At 27.1% G+C, this 20146-nt stretch overlaps 3 protein-coding genes and 1 pseudogene across 5 annotated transcripts in view; 1 reads left to right on the forward strand and 3 right to left on the reverse strand.

Moving 5' to 3' along the window:
• Positions 1 to 20146, forward strand: part of LOC140668636 (uncharacterized) — a 123776-nt gene that overhangs the window by 15394 nt on the left and 88236 nt on the right. The gene's annotated exons all lie outside the window — the stretch shown is intronic.
• LOC140668698 (odorant receptor 4-like) lies at positions 1397 to 6800 on the reverse strand. The gene is made up of 7 exons (XM_072897945.1): positions 6748 to 6800; positions 3690 to 3956; positions 3001 to 3472; positions 2265 to 2364; positions 1961 to 2080; positions 1743 to 1898; positions 1397 to 1528 (listed from the first exon to the last, which is right to left on the reverse strand). The coding sequence occupies exons 1-7, from the start codon at positions 6761 to 6763 to the stop codon at positions 1475 to 1477; spliced, it is 1185 nt and encodes a 394-aa protein (XP_072754046.1). The 5' UTR covers positions 6764 to 6800; the 3' UTR covers positions 1397 to 1474.
• LOC140668809 (odorant receptor 4-like) lies at positions 10083 to 13579 on the reverse strand (annotated as a pseudogene).
• LOC140668642 (odorant receptor 4-like) lies at positions 13507 to 19422 on the reverse strand. Of its 3 annotated transcripts, none has more exons than XM_072897842.1 (7): positions 19319 to 19422; positions 17858 to 18124; positions 17169 to 17649; positions 16522 to 16621; positions 16160 to 16279; positions 15946 to 16101; positions 13507 to 13662 (listed from the first exon to the last, which is right to left on the reverse strand). In XM_072897842.1, the coding sequence occupies exons 1-7, from the start codon at positions 19332 to 19334 to the stop codon at positions 13609 to 13611; spliced, it is 1194 nt and encodes a 397-aa protein (XP_072753943.1). In that variant the 5' UTR covers positions 19335 to 19422; the 3' UTR covers positions 13507 to 13608. The 3 variants fall into 3 exon arrangements, with proteins under 3 accessions (XP_072753943.1, XP_072753944.1, XP_072753945.1); XM_072897843.1 differs by having other exon boundaries at positions 17858 to 18138; positions 19319 to 19409; XM_072897844.1 differs by lacking the exon at positions 19319 to 19422 and adding an exon at positions 19196 to 19230.

Here is a 20146-nt window from a genome sequence, read left to right on the forward strand (position 1 = left end):
CTACTATCTTTCTAATAATCCTCATCCCGGGTTCAACTTTAGCTCTCTTTTCTCTAGAAATTTTTGAACCTTCTAAGCATACTCTTCAATTCCTCTTTTCTTTCCGTTAACAAAACAACATCGTCCGCATATAATATCGTCCATGTCTTTCTTCCTCCCACCATCACCCCCCCCCCCCCGCCCCATCTGCCCTTTTTTCATCTCCTCTTCCAAATCCGCCATGTAAATGTTGAATAATGTCGGGCTCATTGGGTACAAGGGGCTAATTTATATATAACCTAATATTATTTATATATAATTTATTTAAATTTATCTATTTTATTTATCTATTCTAATTCATTTAGTTTTAAAAAATTTTATCTGTATCAGATATATTATAGATAATATATTGTACTATATTAGAATGATATAGATATTATATTATATTAGCATTATATCTATTTATTTTTTATAGTAAATATATTTTCTTGTTAATTTATTTATCATTAAAAAAATGCAACAAATTATCAAAATATTTGACATCTTTTTTTTTTTTCATTAATTAATTGCAAAATATTGTAAAGAAAGATACGAGTATTACATTTCATTTCTTACAATTAATTTTTGGAGAAACGAGAAATCATAACATGTTAATTATATTATCAAAACAAATATATTTATACATCTTACCTTTACACGAGTACATAGGCATAACATCTTTATTGTACATGTATTGATCAACAAATATATATCGATATTTAACAGATGTCGACGGTACAACAATTAAAGTAACATTTTTGCCGTCAACTTTTCCTCATTTTTTCACCACAGGATCACGTATGCAGAAAGTAATGCTATGCTGCGTAAAAGACTATAAAGTCAGGGAAAGTTGCTACATTATAAAACAGTTTGGCGACACTTTTGAATATCAATATGTTTATCCAAAACTTATTGCATCTGTTCAAAGTATTTAATTTGTGTGATCTGATAATGCAATTATTAGATTATTATACGAAATTATTAGTATTTAATCGCTCAACAAGTAACACATAAAATAAAAAATATAAGATTATTGTGAAGAATTGATATTTATCGATAATTGACAATAATCGATATCAACATCATCAATTATTGGATTGTTGTTACTGAAAGAGCAAAAGATATACACTTTTGAATGTATAACGTTAAACAAAGTTTATATTAATTGGGTGGAAATTGCCTTGTAAATGTAAAAACTCGGATTAAATGTTTACATCAAATAATACATTAAAATTGAATAACTTTTATTATTTTAAATTTACATAATTTATAATCACGTTTATTCAATTTTTCATAATATGTTAGTTAATAGAAACAAATTAGCTATTGGTTCCATGCAAGTGTATATTTATTCAATAAAAGTGATATTACAGGCCGTGCATAAACTTTGTTTTTTGCATTATTTGAAAATCGATACAGTCAGACATTTTAGAACTAATAATAAATATATTGTTCTTTATTCTCTTATTGTTAATAACGCAGATAGATATCCCATTGATGTTTTTATCGCCTAAAAAGGGTTGAATTTTATTTTCAAATGATAATGATGAATTATTTTATATAACACATGCAAAAAGAGAAATATATCAATACATAACATATAATACATAATGTATAAAACAAAAATAAAACGAAATATTTGCAAAGTAAATAAATTAATATTTTTGTACAACATAACATTTGCATAAATGAAGCAATATAATCTTTTTATACATATATCTTACGATTGCGAATAATTCTAACGAAAAATTTCCAAATTTTCCAGCTGATAATTTAAGCGGAATCCTAGATCGATATACAATAATCATCAAGTCTTTCGCATCTTTCACTGATATATTGTACCATTTACATTCGTACACTCTGTATACCATATTGGTGCTCTAAAAAATTACATTTTTGTTTTATATAAGTAGCGTTAATGTACAATATAAAATTTGCTTACCTCCATTAAGAGTCTTTCAGCAGTGTAACAATAAATATACAATTGCATCAACACAAGGAAACTATAAAATGTGAAAAATAATATTCTGATAACAGGAACGTTCAAATTATCTGTTAGCATCTGAAAATAATACTTTAGTAAAAATTACATGAGACAGCACATGTCATATAACTTTAATGCGATGTATTATAACGTTATATTCACAAAAATATTTTTTTGTTAAATTTCACATATGTATATATATTTTATTCTTTTGCAAAATAATAATAATATAGAGATTATATACACCAATTGTTCCACTTACCGTGAAAATCTGAAAAGTTAAAAGACATATTTGAAACGAAGCGCTTAGCAAGTGTACAAATAATACTGAGCTGTAGCAATTGTTGATCGTCTTTGTACACCTTTAAAATTCGTTATATACATTAGATATTAATATTATTCTCTTAGTAGAGAATTTTACAATGTAGAAATCTTTAGAAAATATTACTTAGAATTTTGAATATATAAAGTAAAATTGATTTTATATTTGTTGTTATATATATTAAAATTTATAATTTCTCTCAAGTTGTTATCGCCATTCTCTTAACGATATAAAGTCAAACCTTCCTATTCTTGTTTCTTTTGCATCGATCTCCTATTACTTTATATTTATCAGTCAGTTTACGCATGTGTAAAATAAAACTTGTTATAATCAGAATGATGTATACATATATATGTATGTACGTAAATACAAATAAAATATTCAAATAAAAGGACAAAAAAGAGATGTTAAAAGAAAGAAAGCTGTTCAGTTCTAATGAATATTAAAATAGGAAAATTTAATTAAAATACGTGTTTAATGTATTATAAAAAAAGAATCAAAATTTGTATTAAATTGTGTGCAAATTATGTATTGCATTTCTTTCGTATATATATATTTTTATTAAATATGAATTTGATTATATTTTTATTGTAAAATAATACACTTCTTTTAGCTAAGAAGCGTATTATATAATACTTTATAGTATTACATAATACGTTTAAGTTGCTGAACGTACCTTATTAGATGTTCGTGTCGTTCAATAATTGCAGCTATGCCTTTTTTAAATTTCGAAGAAGATATGGGTTTGTTGTCTAATTTCTCGATCAAATTGTTGAGTGCGGATTGTAAATTTATTAGTTGTCCGCACATATGCAATAGGAGTATCGAGATGAAACTATCGATGCTATAGTTGCTGATAGTTGCGTATGTACCGCCAAATAATTGAAGGAACCAGCTGATTTCATAATTCGGACTCTTTTGAATATAGTCGAACCGATAAATAAGATATCGTCGAGGCTGGTGAATGTTTTTAAGAAAAAACGCAGTACGTAGAGAGATACCAAATAGAAGTGTGCCTATTGCAAATATATAATATCCAAACGATAAACTTCTGCCACTTTCTGCTAATTTTAACATTGTATTTCGTTCCCAGTCGCTCTTTGAAGTCATCCAATCAGTCATAATCGATGCTAATAACTTTCGAAGTTCTTTCAAATGAAACATGGCTATATCATTACTAATATAAATGTAAAGCATGTTATCTTTATATAAAAATAATTATTATACATACAATAGTAATCTTAGACTTATTACACAATCTTAAATAATTTACGGATAATTTAACATTATAAATTAACATTCATATTACTTAAGATAAAATACAAACCTATATTTGCTATTTTTATTGCTGCAAATTTCACTTACTGTTGCCATGATATCTGGTAATAATTATCTTGCACAATGCCATCAAACTGAAATTGGCGGCGACAAATAATTCCACAATTTGACTCACGTTACCCCAAGAACAAAATATATTTATTATTTGAGGGATGATTATATAAAGACTTAGAATACACGTCGGAAGTATGACATCCATTTTTGTCCGAAAGACGTTTGAAGGTACATTTGGATCAGGCCATATGCCTAATATCTGCATATATTGGCGGCTCAATGTAAAAGCGTAATTAAAATCTGACAAATTAATTATATATTAGAAGAAATATGCTTATAATGACAATTTAGAAAGAAAAATTTTAATATTATTTGTAAAAAAAATTTTTTTTTATCTAAGAATGTAATTTTTTATATGTAAATTGTATTTATATATGTTGAATCGTTAATTTATTCACAAAACTTTAAAGGCTATATTTGATTTTTTATTCATATTTTTATTACTGTATTAGATTTTTGTTAAACACAATTTGTTCATTAGAATATCAATGACTTTTTAGGCATTTTTAACAAACCGCATTTAGAAAATCTATTATAATGCTGTTTGCAATAAGTGTTTCATTTTGCTAAAGCTATCGTTCTTTTTCTTACAATGCAACTCAATAGAATACCAATGTATATATGACAGTATATAAAGTAAAGCTAAGGAGATATTGCGGAGAATTCAGAAAAAAATCATTAAAAATTGAATGTTTACTAATTTTTTTAAATAAGTTTACAAATATATTCGTTAATATATTAGGCACCTTTTGTTTTTATATATAATAATGTAGTCTTTTTAAGAATGTTTTCACAGTTTGCGCATGGAAGGAAAGATATTTTTGCTTTGAAATCAAATGTAAATTACTTATTTTCATTAAAATTTATTAGAATTTGTTTTATTACAAATACAATAAATGATAATGAAAATAATAATAATAATAGTATTTATGATAATTATTATTATTATAAATTAAAAATAAGAGAATATATTTTATTTTTAAAATTTAAGAATGAGCTCCTAAATATTAAATATAAATAAATGGATAAATAAAAGGCAATAGGAGCGAGGAGATTTGATTGGAAAAATAAGTTTTTTCTTTTTTTTAGTTTAGATAATATGTCACATAATATATTAACATTAATACGTTGATGAATTTAAAAAAACGGAAATTGTAATCAAAAAATTGAGCGTTTCGATCCATGTTTTTGGATCCTCTTCAGCGTGACAATGAAAATAAAATGTGTAATTATATGTAATTAGAACTTGAATTTCTGGAACGCATCGTGTGAATAAAACGCAAAAAGAAAAAACTTATATTTCCAATCAAATCTCCTCGCTCCTATTGCCTTTTATTTATCCATTTATTTATATTTTATTTTTGTTGTTTGATTTTAATTGAAATTAATTGAATAAAAAAGAAGTATTTAAATCTCTCCTTTTATTGAAATAAATGAAATATCTGCGCAAATTCTTCTATTTAGTTCTTGCACAAACTGTCCTTATTGGGTAGAAAAAATTACGCACTTACATGATCGGCGATAAAAATTTTCACAAAAATGCAATGGAATACTAATCTAATAAAATTAACTTAAACACTACTTTATTTGCAATTATCTTAAAAATAAATATAAAATGAAACATTTCTTATAAAAAAAAAGTGTACAAATATTCTTGAAAATTCAAGCACTTATTTTCATTTTCCCAAGCAAAAAATTGCCGTTAATACACTGTTAATTATTTGAATCAACACATAAATTTAATTGAAGCTTTTGTGAGTTATATCTTCATTATTTTATTCACATTACTACACCTCTTATCCCGACTAAAATTTAAATGTGCGCAAATTTTCTTATGACGCAATCTCCCCTAGCTGTACCTTATATGTGTACAATTTTATATATAACACTTTCTCTTGTAGTTTTTTTGTAAATGTCTATAAAATCATAGACACTGTTAAGATGAAACTATATATCATATAGCATTCAGTTTATTTGTATTAATCTTTTAATTTTGCTATACACTGACATAAATGATTAAACATAAATATTATAGATTTAAGAATTTTTTAAAATATTTTCTTAAAAAATTTTATCTTTAGTAAAAATTAAAATTGGCAAATAATAGACAAAGTAAAAAATATTATTCTATTAGAACATGTTTGAAATGTTTTTAACAGTAATGTTTCAAAAATCTCTCGTTTTAAAACAAAATTTCTCTTTAAGATATATTTTATAGTGATTATTATACTGACAAAAATAGTTTTAATTATTTTATATTTTTCGTAGAGTTTTAAAATTTTTGATTTTAATTATATTTATTTGCCGTGAAAGAAAGCATTAGTCGATTTATACACTCAATCATTTTATTTATACATCGTCTAATTTTATCACTAAAAGCATTGAATAAAATTTCAATGTCGAAGGTAAACTTTTTTTTGCTGGCTTATACAAAGTTTTAATTCTCGCAAACTTTCATGAAACAAGTTCTATCAGGGGTCTATAGACAGCAAAAAATTACGAGCTTTACAATTTTTTGCGACAAATTATAAAAAGAGTATGAAGAATTACTCTCTTTATTTAATTTTATTTATTAATTTATTTAATACAGAAAACTGTCAAACATGTGCAAATATTATTATATAATATTTGTCGTAAAAATGTCATTATTATAAAATTATTATTATTAAAAAGAAATTTTGTAACATATAACTGCATTTATTCACTGCATTTGGCTCTTATTAGCACTATTCCCTTTCGACTATTTATATTCAGTATATCAGAATATTTTCTCATTTTTACTTTGTTTGATTTTATATTAATTTTTTTATGATGTGTATAGTTATTTAATTAGGATTAATTGTTGTTTCTTATATAATTTAAACTAAAGTGCAAAATTTGCATCATTTATTTAGAGAGTGAACTTGATTTTAATATTTATATTAATATCGTATATATATATATATATATATATATTTTAAACATAATGCGATTATATTTCTTGAATGTTGTAATGCAAGCAATTTTGCTATGTTTTCAAATTATATTCTACCTTTGTTGACATTCATTGATGTTCACTGAGTGACAATTATCATTAGACTGTGCTCTTCGCCATTATAACAAATCTTTGATTTTGCGCTTGCCCGAACAACATGAAGGATTCAACAACTACATTTGCTAATATGTCTGTAAACTCTTTCGAATGTAATAGTAGTAATACATGTAGTACGCGTAATTACCATGACAACCACTTGGAGCTGAATTATACATTGTGAATAGAGCACTTCTTTTTCGACCATAAGCATGGTGAGGAGATTCAGGTTTCGTATATTTTACATAAAAGGTGGAATTTATTTGAACCTCAACTTTAGTAGTAAGAGAACACAATATTGTTTCATCAGTGGCTTTTCGTACGGGCATTTGTGCGTTTCAAAGTGATTTAATGATTACTACACAGATTACTATATAGAAGAAAAATGCAGTTAACACGCATGCACAATATATGTGTCAGATGGATTTGTAACAACCGTAAAAAATGGAGAATGCTTCTTCAGAATATTATATATACAAAAAAAAAGGAAACGAGAAACTGCAAATATTATTATAGAGGATCGAATTGATTAATAAACGCTATACGCGCTTACAGCGGCAAAATTTTAGGGAGAATAAATAAAAAAAATGGTTTTTTGTAAAAAGTTGTCGATGTTGTTATTCGATATTTGAGAAAATCAGAGTAGGTATTATAAAGTGTTCCGATATACGTATACAATACTAATATTAGTGAAATGTTTTTTTTTTATTTGTGTGTTCGTGAAATATTATTATAATATTGGTGTATTAGTGAAATATTCTTTGATTAGTGCACAGCGTATTGCATTACTAAAATCAGAACATAGTCAAAATTGATCTGTGTATGGTGTAGAGATTCTACATTATGCATATTCGCATTTTCAAATGAAGATTGTTGTTCGTAAATATGTTAATAATATGTTAGTAAAGTGTATGTAAGTAAAGTGAAACATATATACAGAGTGCCGGCAACTAACGGACCAACGCTCGTGAGCAGGTAGAGCGCGGTAAACTGAACATAAAAGTCCTCTACCATTTTGCGATTTTTGCAATAATTATTAAAATATTAATTAAAAACGCTCAGCGAATGAGCGCGCGCTCTGCGCTGCTAGACGTATCCGCTATACTTTTCGTTATATTATATGTGGGCCAGACAAAATAATAAATAATGATAAGAGCGACTGAACATGGGAGATACATTTATCAAAATCCGCATATATTAATCATTATGGATCTTCCCTTATCAAATTAATCTTTTAATTGGTTGAAAATGCGAAGATTTTGATGACAAATTGGCATATAAATACCTTATTTTGTAGACGCTTTATATAAAACTACAAAAACAAAATTTGGCATATTAATTAATTATGATAAATCTTGTTATAAAAATTTTCTGAATAAGCTAAATAATTCTTACAAATTACAGTTCAACAAAACATAATCTCGTAATTGTATCGGTAAAATCTGAAAATATAAACATTCTTTTTGTTTATTTCCGTTTTTAGTTTGAAGTACCTGAACACTGAAGAATTTGAAATCACACTGGAAAAAAATAAAGAGATCTGTAATTTAATTTTTGAGATAACGGATATCTTTAAATTTTTCTGAGAAAAGGAGAAAACAATCTTTTTGCTTTTTTCATTTATTTCCTTTGTCCTTTCATCAGATGGTAAATAAATAGCTTGTTATGTTGCGCACACAGATATATTTGTTCAACAAAATTTATGTTACAGGTGATACGTATTGTTACGTCCAGACTCGGAAAAAGAATGAGATAACGAAAGGACAGAACTTACCCTTGTCGAAACGCGTAAAATCTTAACGCTCTCGACTCCAACGAACTGCAAGGCCGGATCTGGTCAAAGACCTCGAGGGTCTCTTTTACTAGATCAGTACGCCGTTCGTTCGGTGGTCCCTTTTCGGTAAAGGAAGTTAATCCCTGTTACGCGGGACGGGACCTTGTGCGATTTGGGAGTCAGGGAATGTGTTTGAAAGGGTTAATAAATTTGATTGAAAATTTAAAATTTTAATTTTTATCCATTTATTAAATAAAAATGAAAATATATATGTATATATATATATGAAAAATATTAGCATTATAATTAGATTAATTATTCTTATTAATGGATTGAGTGTGTGTGTGTGTGTGTGTGTGTGTTCGCGGGTGTTACATTAGTTCGGAAGGACGTCAGTCAGATAAATTGGAAGTGGAGAAAAAAAAAAGGGACTTATTACCTGACTGGTATTTATACAATAATACTTAAAATTTTAAGGGAAGGGCCAGGAAAAGAATTATAATTTTTTAAAGGTAATCGTGGAAGGGGGAAATCTCTTCCAGAGAGCCTCTATTGGAACGGCGAGGGGATAACGGGTCCCGCAGGGTTGTTTGTAAGGATGGAGTGCAGTGTTTCTAAATCAACAGGGCCAGGCCCGATTGTATACGAGCCGTCTGGAAGGGGATGCCGGATCCTTGGGAGGTTATTGATTAAATATTGGATAGGATCCTGAGGCGGGGGACGAGGAGGTTCTTGGTGTTTGAAATTATGGGGCTGTTTCTTTTCGGTGGAACTTGCGCTTTCTTTTTCGAGGTCGACGACGACCTCGGCAATATCACGAAGGGCCTCCCAAATTTCATCCGATTCTTCTTGGGAATCAGATGAATTGTGAGAGAAAGATGGGGGGTGAATCACCAAGGACGATGGTAGAAGCTACTGAGGGTGGACGTGGGGGGGGGGGGGTTCAGAGGTAGAGGGAGTTTCGTTGGAAGGGCCCGTGAAGGAAATAAATTATTATTAATTATTTAAAAATAAAAAAAACGTACATACATGTGTGATGTACGATAATCTAAAAAAAAATTAATTCTCATATTTTTATAATTTTATACAAATTGGATTCTGTTCGTGAAATAATTCATTCGTTTTTATCTAGAGTTCTTTTTTTTGAAAATTCATAAATATCTTGTCATGTAAAAGAATTTTTGTACATTGCGTTACATTATATATATATATATATATATATATATATATATATATATATATATTACATTATATATATATATATATGTATATTACATTATATATACATAATATAATGCAATGTACAAAAATTCTTTTACATGACAAGACATTTATAAATTTTCAAAAAAGAGAACTCCAGAACTCTTAATTCCGTTACTTGTTATTAAAAAAAATTATTAAAAATAAATATATAATAGAAAACAAAAATAAAACAAAATATTTATAAACTAAAGAAATGCATATTTTTGTACGACATAACATTTGCATAAATGAAGCAATATAATCTTTTTATACATATATCTTACGATTGCGAAAAATTTCCAAATTTTCCAGCTGACAATTTAAGTGGAATCCTAGATCGATATACAATAATCATCAAGTCTTTCGCATCTTTCACTGATATATTGTACCATTTGCATTCGTACACTCCGTATACCATATTGGTGCTCTAAAAAATTACATTTTTGTTTTATATAAGTAGCGTTAATGTACAATATAAAATTTGCTTACCTCCGTTAAGAGTCTTTCAACAGAATAACAATAAATATACAGTTGCATCAACACGACAAAACTATAAAATGTGAAAAATAATATTCTGATAAGAGGAACGTTCAGATTATCTGTTAGCATCTGAAAATAATACCTTAGCAAAAGTTACATGAAACAGCACATGTCATATAATTTTAATGTAATGTATTATAACGTTATATTCACAAAAATATTTTTTTGTTAAATTTCACATATGTACAATATATATTTTATTCTTTTGTAAAATAATAATAATATAGAGATTATACACACAAAATTGTTCCACTTACCGTGAAAATCTGAAAGGTTATAAGACATAATTGAAAAGAAGCGCTTAGCAAGTGTACAAATAATACTGTGCTGTAGCAATCGTTGATCGTCTTTGTACACCTTTAAAATTCGTTAGAATTTTACATACATTAGATATTAATATTATCCTCTTAATAAAGAATTTTACAATGTAGAAATCTTTAGAAAATATTATATAGGATTTTGAATGTATAAAATAAAATTATAAACAAACGTTTGGAAGTCCCATGGAATCTCCACTGTCACCTATGATTGCTGATTTGGTCATGCAGGATCTTGAAACGACAGTTCTCAATTCTTTAAATCTACGCACGTCGCTGTACTATAGATATGTAGACGACATTATAATGGCAGCTCCATCAAATTCGGTTTCTACTATCGCAAATGCTTTCAATGAATATTACGATCGTTTAAAATTTACTGTGGAATATGAGGCAGACCATTGCATTAGTTTTTTAGCTCTATTGATTAAGAGAAGTGATGACATTATTTATATTGATTGGTTTCATAAAAAAACGTTTTCGTGGGAACGGGAAGAGTTCTGTCCTTCTTTTCGAGCCATCCTTATTGCCAAAAAATAGGAATCATTTATAATTTGTTGGATAGTGCTTTCAGATTGTCACATCCACAATTTCACAAAAAGAACATTGAATTAACAATCAATATATTAATGAATGGATATCCTCTGGAATTAATATTCAGAATTATAAACAGAAGAATAAAGAATCTTACTTCCGGCAGAACCAATACTAAAAACCAAATAGATCTGAGTAGGCATTCGGAACAAAGCATTGATAATAAGCGTAAACAGATTTTTGTTGTTTCATATATTAATAATTTCTCCGAAAAGATAGTCTCTTCGATTAAAAAAACTGATCTAATGATAGGATATCGTTGTTTGAATAAATTGAATAGAATCATTAAAGTACATAAGGATAAAAAACCATTCATGTCCAATTCCAATGTTATAATTTATTTATAAAATAAACTGCAATGATTGTAATGCGACATATGTAGGACAGACAAAAAGACAATTACGAATAAGAATTAAAGAATACAGAAACAATATAAAATTGAATTCGGATAAACACACGGTTATTTCGAAGCATGGGAAGGGAGAAATATTCCTTTAATTGGGACGATGTTAAAAACCTTGACGTTGAAGCGAATTATCACAAGAGGCTTATTTCGGAGATGTTGCATATTAAGGAGCAAAGGAATGGTTTAAATTTAAATAAAGATACTGAATTGCTTATTTTGACGTTTTACACACCTTGACAAACAAATAAAAAACTTATTTACAAGACGGTAATAATAAAAAAAAGGGGGGATAGGATTGTTATTTGAAACACACGGAGCGCCTTTTTTGTCCTCTGTTGTTATTAAAAATCAGTATAATATGGAGTCTGGTGGAAGTAGGATGTCTCACGCAGTTGAAAGTTGTTAGCTTGGGCTTATAAAATGACATGCATGTAAGTCCATGTTGTGAAAGTGCAAATGAGTGATATTCATATGAATTTAACACTACAATACTTTATTATCGTAATTTTTGATATGTTTGTAGTTTGAGCAATTTCACGCTTCCGCAAAAATTGGAATGTTAGTGATTAGTTGCAAATTCTCGCCCTCAACCGAAGACTGAACAATTGGTTGCTGGCAACTCGTGATGATGATCAATATTGCATTTTCAATTAGACGAACGATGTCGTAACAACTAATAGTATAAGTAAGCATGTTCCAAATAATTTGAGGAAGCTTGCTTTTTTGCTATGATTCATTAACCGCTGTTGAGTCTTAAGAAGCCTTTTATATGTATTGATGCGATCTTTATAATCATGACATATTTTCTGTTTTTGTCACACGAATTTTGTCAATTTGCCTTGACATTGTTAATATACTGAAAAAGGCTGCGTACAGCCGAAACGTTTATATGTAACAATTAAGAATAATTTTAATTGAATAAATGTTAATTTTATGAACACACGGTTAATTTTGCTCGTTAGTTGGCCTAATAGCTGTTTAATTATTGTTAAAATAAAATTAATTTTATATTTGTTGTTATATACATATATTAAATTTTATAATTTCACTCAAGTTGTTATCGCCACTCTCTTAACGATATAAAGCCAAACCTTCCTATTCTTAACTCGTTTTTTTTTGCACCGACCTCCTATTACTTTATATTTATCAGTCGGTATACGCATGTGTAAAATAAAATTTGTTATAATCAGAATGATGTATACATATATATGTATGTACGTAAATACAAATAAAATATTCAAATAAAAGGACAAAAAAGGGATGTTAAGAGAAAGAAAGCTGTTCAGTTTTAATGAATATTAAAATAGGAAAATTTAATTAAAATACGTGTTTAATGTATTATAAAAAAAGAACCAAAATTTGTATTAAATTGTGTGCAAATTATGTATTGCATTTCTTTCGTATATATATTTTTTTATTAAATATGAATTTGATTACATTTTTATTGTAAAATAATACACTTCTTTTTTAGCTAGGAAGCGTACTATATAATACGTTTAAGTTGCTAAACGTACCTTATTAGATGTTTGTGTCGTTCAATAATTGCAGCTACGCCTTTTTTAAATTTCGAGGAAGATATGGGTTTGTTGTCTAATTTCTCGATCAAATTGTTGAGTGCGGATTGTAAATTTATTAGTTGTCCGCACATATGCAATAGGAGTATCGAGATAAAACTGTCGATGCTATAGTTGCGTATGCACCGCCAAATAACTGAAGGAACCAGTTGATTTCATAATTCGGACTTTTTTGAATATAGTCGAATCGATAAATAAGATATCGTCGAAAATGGTGAATGTTTTTAAGAAAAAACGCAGTACGTAAAGAGATACCAAATAGAAGTGTGCCTATTGCAAATATATAATATCCAAACGATAAACTTCTGCCACTTTCTGCTAATGTTAACATTGTATTTCGTTCCTAGTTTGATATTATTTTTAATGTTATTATCTCTAATCCTTCATTGTCAGTAAAGCAGATAAGTATCCCATTGATGTTTTTACTGTCTAAAAAAATTAAACATAGAATTCAGTTTTACCTTCAGAAATGTGAATGTAATAGTGTGAATCATTTAATATGCATAAATATTTTACGTATACAGGGTGCCTGGCAATTGATGAAAAATGAGAGTAAAATTGTCAATTATTTTAATTTAATGTAGTCTAACTTAACTAATTAACTAATTTAATCAAATTTTAATTATAATTTAACTATAACTACAAAAATGCGCTCAAAGATATAGGAATAGAGAAAATAAATTTGTTCTTGTTAATGGCAGATTCTTGAGATCATTTGGAATCGATTTTTTCTCAGCGAAAATATGGAGAGACATCATCATTTTTTGCAAGTTTCCAATTTTCATCATTATATATCTTTGTAATTAAGCCTTAAATTAAAATTCTATTAGAGTAAACTCTATCTGAAATTAACTGAAGAATGCAATTTTGGTAATTTTTTTACTTCAAAAATTTTAGTTTGCCAAAAGCCGCATTTTTTTAAATCGCTTATAACTCGGAAATTATTGATGCCTCAACATTTTCGCTGAGAAAAAATCGCTTCAAGAGTCTGCCATTAGCAGGTTTTTACACATATCGGACACTCTGTATGTGAAATATATATGAAATATACTGGTAATAAATCTGTTTCTCCGTTTAATATTTATTTTTGTTTCAATTTTTATTTTAATTTTTATTTCAATTTTTATTTCAATTTTTTTTATTTTAGGAGCCAGTATATTTTATCAACAATTTGATGACAATTTTCTGTCTAACATTTCACTGTCCAAGATCTATCGTTATTCAAACAAATTTATTTTCTCTATTCCTATATTTTTGAGCGCATTTTTGTAGTTATAGTTAAATTATAATTAAAATTTGATAAGATTAGTTAAGTTAGACTACATTAAATTAAAATAATTGACAATTTTACTATTTTGTACATACGCGTGATTGATTGATTCAGTTAATAAGTTTAAACAGAAGTATAACAAATAAACTGTCATATGCCGTAAATATTTTAAACAGTGAAATGTTAAATATATATAAAAAAATCATCATATAAATAGTAAATTATCTTTTACAAGACATTGGACGAAATGTGTCCTTGACATAACTTATGAAGTATTTATAAAGTAAATATGTGTGATACATACGCAAAATGCACTTTTGTTATAATTTGTAAAAATTAAAAATTGTATTAATTTGTATTATATATTTTATTCTATCTCTCCATCTTTAAATGTCAATTTCTCTAAAACGAAGCTAAAAATATAGTTTTAGGTAAATTTTTTCTTACCTTGATATCTTATTTAAATCAAATTATATTTAATGACTTAAACCGAAAATTGGAATATTTAATATAGTGTTCCAAATGTTTTAAAAACAAATGATTAAACTTTAGGAGAGTATTTTATATATTCACTTTAACAATAAAGAGAGTAACGTAAATTCGGAAATGCTTTTTTCCAAGATTATTATTTTTTTCCGAGTATAAATACTATTTTTTTTTTAAGTAGAATTTGACAGAATGCTTTTTAAGTGTACTTTATTATTATATGTTGTGTACTTTGTCATCATTTATTTTCTTATAAAGATAAATAATGATAATGCGTGATCTGTCGAATCGAAGGTAGAAAATTTTCACTGGAGATACATATATGCAATTAAATGTATGCTATGCATAATGTAATTCCATACATTTAAGGCGTACTATTGAGCGTATTATTTGAGAGAGTTTTAATAATAATTATGCCAATTGGTGAATTGTTAATGATGAATTATTTGCGTAATTTGAACGAATTCTTTAAATCTTTCGAATTATATTGATAAAAACAAGGTTGTATAATATTTATGATAATAATGTAAAAATATTTTCATATCATATTGTCGCTTTGTGCGATTAAAATATTCCGAGAACTTTATACATCTTCAATAGTTTATCAAAAAATGTTTGAAATCGTTTATCATAAAACATTGCAATGTTCATTACAACGGAAAGAAAGTATTTTTAGCAATTTCTTCAATAAATTTGTTCTTATAAATAGTTTTGTCGTGAACAAATTAATATTATTGAAAAAATGCGTCATTTCGGATACGTTTATATGTGATGTTCTTCTTTTATCATTTAGTATAAGAAATTGACGCAAGATATACGCTCCTACAGTTTGATTTTATATTTATAAAACTCCCTGCATAATAAAATATAAATAAAATAATTTTTATTTTATAAACTAAAAGAATAAATATTTTTATACTTGAAAAATAAGTATATATTTTCTCGTCAATACTTACTATTCCGAACATTTCTATCGAAAAGATGCCGAATTTTCCAGCTGTTAATCTAAGCGGAATTGTAGATCCGTGTACGATAAACATTAAGCTTTTCGCGTCTTTCGCTGATAGATCGTACCACTTACATTCATACACGCCGTACGCCATACTAGTGCTCTGAAAATATATTTTTGTTTTGTACAAATTGCAAAAACACATATAATAATCATTTTACCTCTGTTAAAAGTCTTTCAGCTGAATAGCAATAAATATACAAGTGTGTCAGCACAAGAAGGACATAAAAGGAAAGAAAAGCCACTTTGACAATGGATATGTCCAGTTTTTCTAATATCATCTGAAGATACATTACATTTTCAGTTTAAACGCATATAATAGCATAATTATCCCACAATATTCAAGTGCAATATATTATAATGTGAAAAGTTTATAACGTTATACACACACACACATACACATATATATATATATATATATATATATATATATGTATATATTAAATTTTTTTTTCTAATATTTTTTATGATGCAAAGATATGCAAATATTTAAGTAAAATAAAGGATATAATCTATTTCTTACTGTGTAAACTTGGAAAGTTTGAAAACACAGTTGAAAAGTAGCAGCTAACATATGTATAAATAGCACTACGCTGTAACAATCGTCAACTGTTTTGGCAAACCTTAAAAAAAATATTTTATTTTTTATGCATTGTCAAATTTTTAGAATTCCAATAGATCTTATGTTTTTGATAAAAACTTTTTTGAAGATTTATATCGAAAATTTGGAAGCCCTATTAGGTTTAAGCGTAGAAAAGATTAAAAATGTAATTTTTATTAAATTTAAAGTTATAAATAAATTATTGTAATACATATACATACACACACACGCACATATATATAAATATATATATATATATATATATATATATATATATATAATATTACAATAATTTAATTATAATTTTAAATAAGGATTTAACTTTTAAATCTTTTCTATGCTTAAACTTGATAGTGCTTTCACAAATTTTTGATACTTAAAGCATATTATAACTCCTCAAGAAAGTTGTTTTCAAAAAAATATTTGTTTATAAGATATCATATGTGCTTTTTCTTATAGATAAAAAAATACAAAAATGTTAAAATTAATGTTTACATAATTTATAAATAAACTATTATATAGATGTAGTCATTTAGTACTCGTTGAAAGTCCTTCAATATACTTAATACCTGATGAGATGTTGATGTCGTATAGCAATCGCAGTTAGACCTTCTTTAAATTCCGAGGATGATATAGATCTATTGGCTAATTCGCCAACAAGATTGTTAAGTGTCGTTCGTAGATTTATAAGCTGTGCACATATGTGCAGCAAAAGTATCGAGACAAAACAGTCGACGGTACAATTGATAATAGCCGAATATATGCCGCCGGAAAGTTGAACGAAAAAAGTAATTTCATAGTTTGGACTCTTTTGAACGTTGTATGGATATGTGAAACGATATACGAGATTACGTTGCGGCAGATGCATGTTTCGATAGAACTTGATGAGATGGAAAGATACGTAAAATGTTACTGTGCATGTAGCAGCCGCGCAACATTTAAAGGCTAAACTTCTGCCGCGTCTCGCAATGTTCAACATTGTATTTCGCTGCCACGCATTCGTCGAATTTCTCCAATCGGTCACGACCGATATCATCAGGGTGCGAAGTGCTTTCGATCAGATTAAACGTGACGTATATCAGTATAAATAAAAATCATCAAAGCAAATTATGTAAAAAATTTATAAAAAATATTATTGTGTGCAATGAGAGTTTTAGACTGGAAGAAGTGTCATATTCTTGACATTTATATTACTGATGATAAAAATATTAATATATCTACAAAGATTAATCTTTATCGTCATGAAACAATAACTTACTTTTACCATGATACCAGGTAGCAACTAACTTGCACAATGCCATCATGCTAAAGTTGGCGGAGGCTACGTGCTCCACTACTCGACCCACGTTACCCCAAGCACGAAACATATTCGTCAATTGTGGCACAATCACATAAAGACTCAAAATACAGGTAACGATCACGAATCTTATATTTGGTCGAAAAATATTTAAAGAGACTTGTGGATCGGGCCATACGCCTAATAGCCGCAAACATTGACGGCTCAGAGTAAATGCGTAACTCAAATCTAAGAAATTCAAGCTTTTTAAAAATATTATTATTGAATTAATTTAGATAAAACGTTTTTCTTTGAATTATTTTATTCTTATATATCTAATTATTAATGTTGATAAATAATCAAAAAAAGCAAAGTATAATATCTTTTTGTTCAAATGAAATTTTATATATTTATAAGTTATATGTTTCACAATAATTTATGTGCTTTAAAATACACTATTTTTACACAATGTACAGTTTATGTCTCATGTTCCCTTTGCTTAAAGTATAAATTTTTTTTCCAAGAGAGATATTTCTGTAAAATTTACATTATCAGCCTAACGTCGATGTTTGAATTTTACTTTAATTTTCTAGAAGTTAAACTTTTCTGCAACTTTGCTTATATCCGAGAGAAAATAAAAAACGATTCGTGCACAACACAGTCATTTGTTAGATTTTTTTATATGCTATGTAACTTTGTAACTGAAAGACATGTTCTACGCTTGAAAGCAAGCATTTTTTGCTAACATACAGAGTTTAATATCAACTCTGACAAACTTTCATGGAACAGGAAGTTTTAGGAGTATCTATAGACGACTGCAATGAATCATAACCCTTGCAACCGTTAAAAAAATTAATTGCTAAGAGAGCGAAATATTCTCTTCATTTAATAATTTTTAATTATATAATTATGATATTCTCTATTAGTTGTTTCCACATATTCTTTAATTAATAAACGTAAAAATAACTTAATTGAAAAATATGTTAAGTAACAAACAAACTATAGTTACTTAGTCAAAGAAATTTTTTTTTATGTTGACGCAATATATGATCACACATATAATTAAAAATAAAATATATCAAGTTTAATCAAGAAAGAATATAAAATTAAAAAAAAATTAACAACATATATCTTCCAACATATCTTCTGTAAAAAGACAACATATATCACATAAACCAAATTATTTTGTAATTCATACACTTTTCGTATACACGTGTGGATAGTAGTTTAGTAATAATTAAATTTTACCGGAATTTATTTTTTATAAAAGTTTAAATGTATTGCACACACAAACACACACACATGTACATACATACATACATTATTATCAAAAATCTGTGATTTTTATCCTCTACTTTATTATATAACTGTTTCACGTAAAACGATTCTACTTTTAGTGAAAAATATGTGAATTTTTTGCCATTTTTCGGAAACATATTCTACCTTTATTGACATTCATTGATGTTCGCAGAGCGAAAATTATAGTTAGACTGAATCGCCTTTGGCGATTGTATCAAACCGCTGTCATTTTGCGCTTGCTCAGTAAATGAAAGATAAACCGCTACTAGCTTAGTATCTTTTCAAGCTTTTTTTTTGAATAATCGATAATAACATGAGTAACTACCGTTGAATCAGATAATAGCAGTACTTACTTTTTGACTACTTTATAAGTTATTCACTAACTCGATGAGTGTATTCGCTTGTAAATATCAACTTGTTCTGGTTCTTCATTTTTGCCGGTAGCTCAAGTTCTGCAAAGAAATGTCACTAAAGAAAAAAATGATTCAAATTAAAATAGCACATGCATACAATACAAAATACTTACTTATAGATATAATATCATACGTGTACCAAAAAACAAATAAATATAAAAATATTGTATTGAATAATCAAGTGGTGTCAAGTACATAGATAAATCAAAGATGCAAGATGATGAATAAGATTTTTTTGTAAAAAAAAACTTTGCTTTTGAAAAAATTAATAGCGAAAATTAACATATTTCTGTTTCTTTTAATCTTTAAGAATCTATAATAAATAGTGTTATGTATTTATTTCAACTAACAATAAGACTATTAAAATAAACATAAAAAATACAATGTTTACTCTAACTCTATATAAAAAAATAAAATTTACTTTAATATTTTTTTAGATAATTCTTTCTTATTTCTTCTTTCAAATATTTCAAAAGAAAGTAAACTAAAAATTGTTTAAATTGTTTCACTACATGGAATATGTTATTCTGTTATATTATAACGTATAGACAAAATAAAT

Source organism: Anoplolepis gracilipes, chromosome 8 (assembly GCF_047496725.1).
Source record: "Anoplolepis gracilipes chromosome 8, ASM4749672v1, whole genome shotgun sequence".
NCBI lineage: Eukaryota > Metazoa > Arthropoda > Insecta > Hymenoptera > Formicidae > Anoplolepis > Anoplolepis gracilipes.

Coding starts and splice junctions, on each gene's coding strand:
- LOC140668698 (XM_072897945.1), bottom strand. Junction 3,473..3,689: donor TACCAGATATCATGGCAACA/GTAAGTGAAATT, acceptor TTCATTTGAAAG/AACTTCGAAAGTTATTAGCA. Junction 1,899..1,960: donor CTGAAAGACTCTTAATGGAG/GTAAGCAAATTT, acceptor GTAATTTTTTAG/AGCACCAATATGGTATACAG.
- LOC140668642 (XM_072897842.1), bottom strand. Junction 17,650..17,857: donor TACCTGGTATCATGGTAAAA/GTAAGTTATTGT, acceptor TCTGATCGAAAG/CACTTCGCACCCTGATGATA. Junction 16,280..16,521: donor AAACTTTCCAAGTTTACACA/GTAAGAAATAGA, acceptor ATGTATCTTCAG/ATGATATTAGAAAAACTGGA.